A 4294-nucleotide genomic window follows, 5' to 3' on the forward strand; every position below is an offset into this window, starting at 1 on the left:
GCCAGGGCCGAGAGCGGGCCCTGCGGGCGACAGGGACACGCGTCAGAGCTGCTGGCCCCAGTGAGCTCCCGGGCCCTGGGGCTACCCGATGGGGAGCGCTCGGGGACTAGGGCACCTGGACTAGACCCCGGGCCTGCCACCGATCGCGGCCGCCAATCCCAGCCGCAGAATCAGACCTGGACTTGGAACGGGCCCAATGGGACCTAACCCCCGGCTGAGGCTCCGAGAAGGACAAGACCAATCGCGTGCGCTGGAGACGCCCGCAAGTATCGGGAGGGGCGCTCAGAATGGATAGGGACCCGACGAGAGCAGACTGATGTCCAAGTGGCCTCGCTGTGCCAGGTGCGGTGGCGCACGCCTGTCATCCCAGCGGCCCGGGGAGTCTGAGGCGGGAGGATCACGAGTTCAAGGCCAGCCTCAGCAACTTAGCGAGGCCTTAAGCAACTGAGCGAGACCCTGTCTCTAAATTAAAAATCTTTAAAAAGGGGCTGGGGACGTGGCTCAGTGGTTGAGCGTCCCTGCGTTCAATCCCGAAAACATTTTCTTAAATAAAAATTAAAATTTAAAAAGGGCTGGGGATGGGGCTCAGTGGTTAAGCACCCCGGGTTCAATCCCTAGTGCAAAAAATAAATAAATAAAATAAAAGATATTTTCAACTTCCAATGGGCTTTTCCCGCTGTAACTATCCTAAATCAATGAGCTGCGCACAGGCAGGTGGTGGGGGTGCGTGCGCGCATGCGCGCTGGGAGCTGAGTCTGGGCAACGCCTTAGGAGCATGCACAGTGGGTCGCATGCTCCTCTGCTGGAGGCCAAGAGGGTGGGGCGGGATGGGATGAGGGATGGCAGGAAGGGTGGGTGGAGACCCCAGGGGTCTCAGTGTATCCCCAAGACCTGCCCTTGTCACTCACTGGACAAAGCCTGAGCTAAGGAGCAAGCCCCCCCATGCCCCAGGGTCCAGTCCCGGTGGCCCGCAGGTACACGCAGGCGCTCTGGGTCCCCATAGCTGGGATGCAGCGGTGGGATTGGCTCTGTCCACCTACCTGGTCCAGGTCATAGAGTAACTGCAGGGGACTCTTCTTCTCTCCTCCGAGCCAAATGGAGCCCAGGGCTGTGTTTTCAAATGCTGTGGGGACACAGGGACGAGGTTTCCGTGCTGTATGGGGTGAGCGAGCCGTGGACTCCGGAGTCTGGACACATGTGGGACTTGGGAACATAATCTCATTCCTATGGTCCTTGGTCTCCCTAACACTATAGAATAATTAGGTACCAGGGATTGAACCCAGGGGCACTTAACCACTGAGCCACGTCCCCAGCCCTTTTTATTTATTTGGGAGGCTGAGGCAGGAGGATTGGGAGTTGGAGGCCAGCCTCAGCCACTTAGCGAGACCCTGTCTCGAAACACATGTTTCAGGCTCCCTCCACATCCCGGACGATGCCGTGTGTCCCTGGAACAAGAGCCAGGCTCCCCTGTGACCAGGGCACTGGGAGGAGACAGAGGCCTGCCTGTGACCCTTGGGGGTCATGGATGGTTCTAGAACTTGGATTTCTGTCACCAGGCTGGGACTCAGGGACCTCTGGGGGACCTGTGGTTGCCTTCCCCGAATAACACGGTCACCAGGAGAGGGCAGCCATGTTGGCTGGTCCCTCAGAGTTGGGAGAGGCCCCAGGTGGCCACGGCTGCCGGCCTGGTACAGCAGCTGTCCCCCGGGGCTGAGCTTGTGGGGGGGGAGGAACCTCACCACCCAGAGAGAAGGCGGGTCCTTCTTGTCATTTTGCAGATGAGAGTTGCCCCTCTAGCCTGAGGTCACTCAGTGAAGGGGTGTGTCCAGGGCCACAGCTGGGGAGCAGCCAGCTCTAGGGAGCAGCCCGTCTATTCCAGGGCCCTGCAATTTGGACCGGATGCACCACCCTTGCCCAGGGCCTGCTATTTCCTGGGCAGATCACAGCCTGCAGTAGTCCCCCAGGGCCAGCGGGCAGCAGGGACAAGGGGTCAGGCATCAGAGAAAAGTCCAGAATGGCTGTGGCCACTGATTACAGGGCAGGTCCAGCCCTGCCCACACCCACGCCCGCCCAGCACCCAGACCACAGGACCCGGATGGGCTGGCTGGCCACGGAGGGGGACAGAGAGGACAGAGGATCTAAAGAGGGGTGTCCTGAAGCTCCCCCGGAGACCCTCCAGCAGGGCCACACCAGGGGACCCCACTCCCATTACCCGGACAGCCTGGGCCAGGGTCCTCAGCTCCAAGTCCCTCCTAGGGGGACAGGCCTGGGCTTTTTGAGCTAAGGCTGGGTGACCCAGGGCAGCCACCAGGGGCCATGCGGGGGAGAGGAGGGCGTTTTTGCTTTGAAAACGGAAAAACAGGAGGCGGGAGAGGGGCTGGGGGAGGGAGCAGGGATGTCAAAGAGACCAGGAGAGGCCACCATGGGTAGGGGACAGGTTATCTGGAGACTCCCTGTGCTGTGGGCAAAGGTCACACCACCCAGTTTCCAGTTAATAAGCTGTGGCTGGTGACAGTGTTGCAAGACCCGGCGACAAGACCCTGTTCTGCTAAGGCTCTCAGGATACCCGTTGTCCCCAGCACCTGAGGTCCCTGGGCCCCTTCCCTCACCCTCTCCAGGAAGAACGACGTGGAAGGACATCTCCGTGAACACAGGGCCTTAACCACTGAGCCACATCCCCAGCCATAGTTTGTGTTTTATTTAGAGACAGGGTCTCCTGAGTTGCTGAGGCTGGCCTCCAACTCCCAATCCTCCTGCCTCAGCCTCCCTAGTCATAGGAATTACAGTTGTGTGCCACAGCACCTGGCAAGTGTCACCTCTGTCTTCCTTATCCCACACAAGCCGCTCTCCCACGTTCTGCTGTGAGAGGAGGGACATCAGAAGGGTCAGAACCCAGAAGGTGACCGGGTGACTTGGGAGGCTGGGGCAGGGGAATCACAGGTTGGAAGCCAGCCTCAGCAGGTTGGTGAGATCTGTCTCAAAGTAAAAATTAAAAACAGCTGGGCAGGGTGGTGCACGCATGTCATCCCCAGCGGCTTGGGAGGCTGAGGCAGGAGGATCGCAAGTCATCTTAGTGGCTTGGGAGGCTGAGGCTGGAGGATCGCGAGTTCAAAGCCAGCCTCAGCCACTTAGCAAGGCCCTGTCTCCCTACATATAGGTGATTCCAGCTCCTTCCTGAGCCCAGAGAGGCCCCAGCTGCGTCCAGACATGGAGGGAGTCGCAGAGGGGCCGGGGGAGTGGGCAGAGGCCCGGTAGGTACCCCAGGGTCCCCCCTGGCTTTGCACACCTGGACCACAGCCCAGCCCTGGCCTCCGCCCCAGAGAGAGGTGAGGCAGGGCCAGAGCAGGCAGGTCCTCCCCAAGGCCACAGTAGCTCGGTGCCATCCCCAAGGCCACCCAGGTGCGGGGTGAGTGCGCTTTGCTGTGTGCTGTGACAGACACAGCCTCACTCAACAGGACTTGTTGAGTGGCCTTTAGGCCACCAGCCCGGGCCCTCTGTCCTTCCGTGGGTAAGTGCTCCCTGGGCCTCATTCCTTGGGTCACCCTGATCCCAGGGTCCTGCTGTCCTCCCTCCCTGAGATATGGAGCTGTCCGGGAGGGTCCAAGGGTTTCACAGAGTCCACAGTGGGGATGGGGGAGGCCAGAAGGGACCCCCAGACATCCCTCCCCACACACACACACACACACACACACAGGGAAATGACAGTCACCAAGATCAGGCCACTGAGTAACCCCCAGCACCAGACAGACTGCACAGCTGCCACTTAGCCATCGACACTGTGGTCCACTCTGACCTCAGTTTCCTCCTCTATGAAATGGGCTGCTGGGAGATTTTCAAGGAAGACCTCTGAGCACTCCAAGTGAACACGCTGTCCTGTCCCTGGCCAGGGAGTGGCTGGGGCCTGCGCAGTGGGGACTAGCGGCCCAGTTCTCCCAGCCAGACCAGACCTGAGGGGTGGGGGAGGGTCCAGAGGAGCACCCATTGTTCCCAGGGTGTGGACTGCGGGGGACTCCAGGGGACAGGGCCCATTGCAAATGGACAGCTGATGACTGAAGAGAGTCCACTGTCCCCTCGCGGTGACGGTCCTGATCCCATTGGTTACCTCCAGGGGACTGCATTCCAGGGTGACCAAATGCTCTCCACCTCCTCCTGCCTCCAGAGCCACGGAGGGGACAGCAGGTGGCCCCGCGATCTCCAGGGGACAGGCCGCTGTGGGGCTGGGGGTTGGGACCCAGAGCGTGGAGGGGCGGCGGGAGCCGGGCTGTCACTCACCGGGGCCGTCACTCACCGGGGC

General features: G+C 60.8%; 2 protein-coding genes across 2 annotated transcripts in view; one reads left to right on the plus strand and one right to left on the minus strand.

Annotated features, from left to right (window-relative positions):
• Positions 1-1726, minus strand: part of Chst13 (carbohydrate sulfotransferase 13) — a 5232-nt gene extending 3506 nt beyond the window's left edge. Inside the window, 2 exon segments of the mRNA XM_048786969.1 lie at positions 206-383; positions 1041-1726. Coding sequence (XP_048642926.1) covers positions 206-383; positions 1041-1214 — 352 coding nt within the window. The 5' untranslated portion in view covers positions 1215-1726.
• The window catches only part of Uroc1 (urocanate hydratase 1), a 22296-nt gene continuing 19434 nt past the window's right edge, over positions 1433-4294 (plus strand). Inside the window, exon 1 of the mRNA XM_048786970.1 lies at positions 1433-1437. Coding sequence (XP_048642927.1) covers positions 1433-1437 — 5 coding nt within the window. The remainder of the gene's footprint in view (positions 1438-4294) is intronic.

This window comes from Marmota marmota, unplaced genomic scaffold, assembly GCF_001458135.2.
Source record: "Marmota marmota marmota unplaced genomic scaffold, marMar, whole genome shotgun sequence".
In the NCBI taxonomy this organism is placed as follows: domain Eukaryota; kingdom Metazoa; phylum Chordata; class Mammalia; order Rodentia; family Sciuridae; genus Marmota; species Marmota marmota.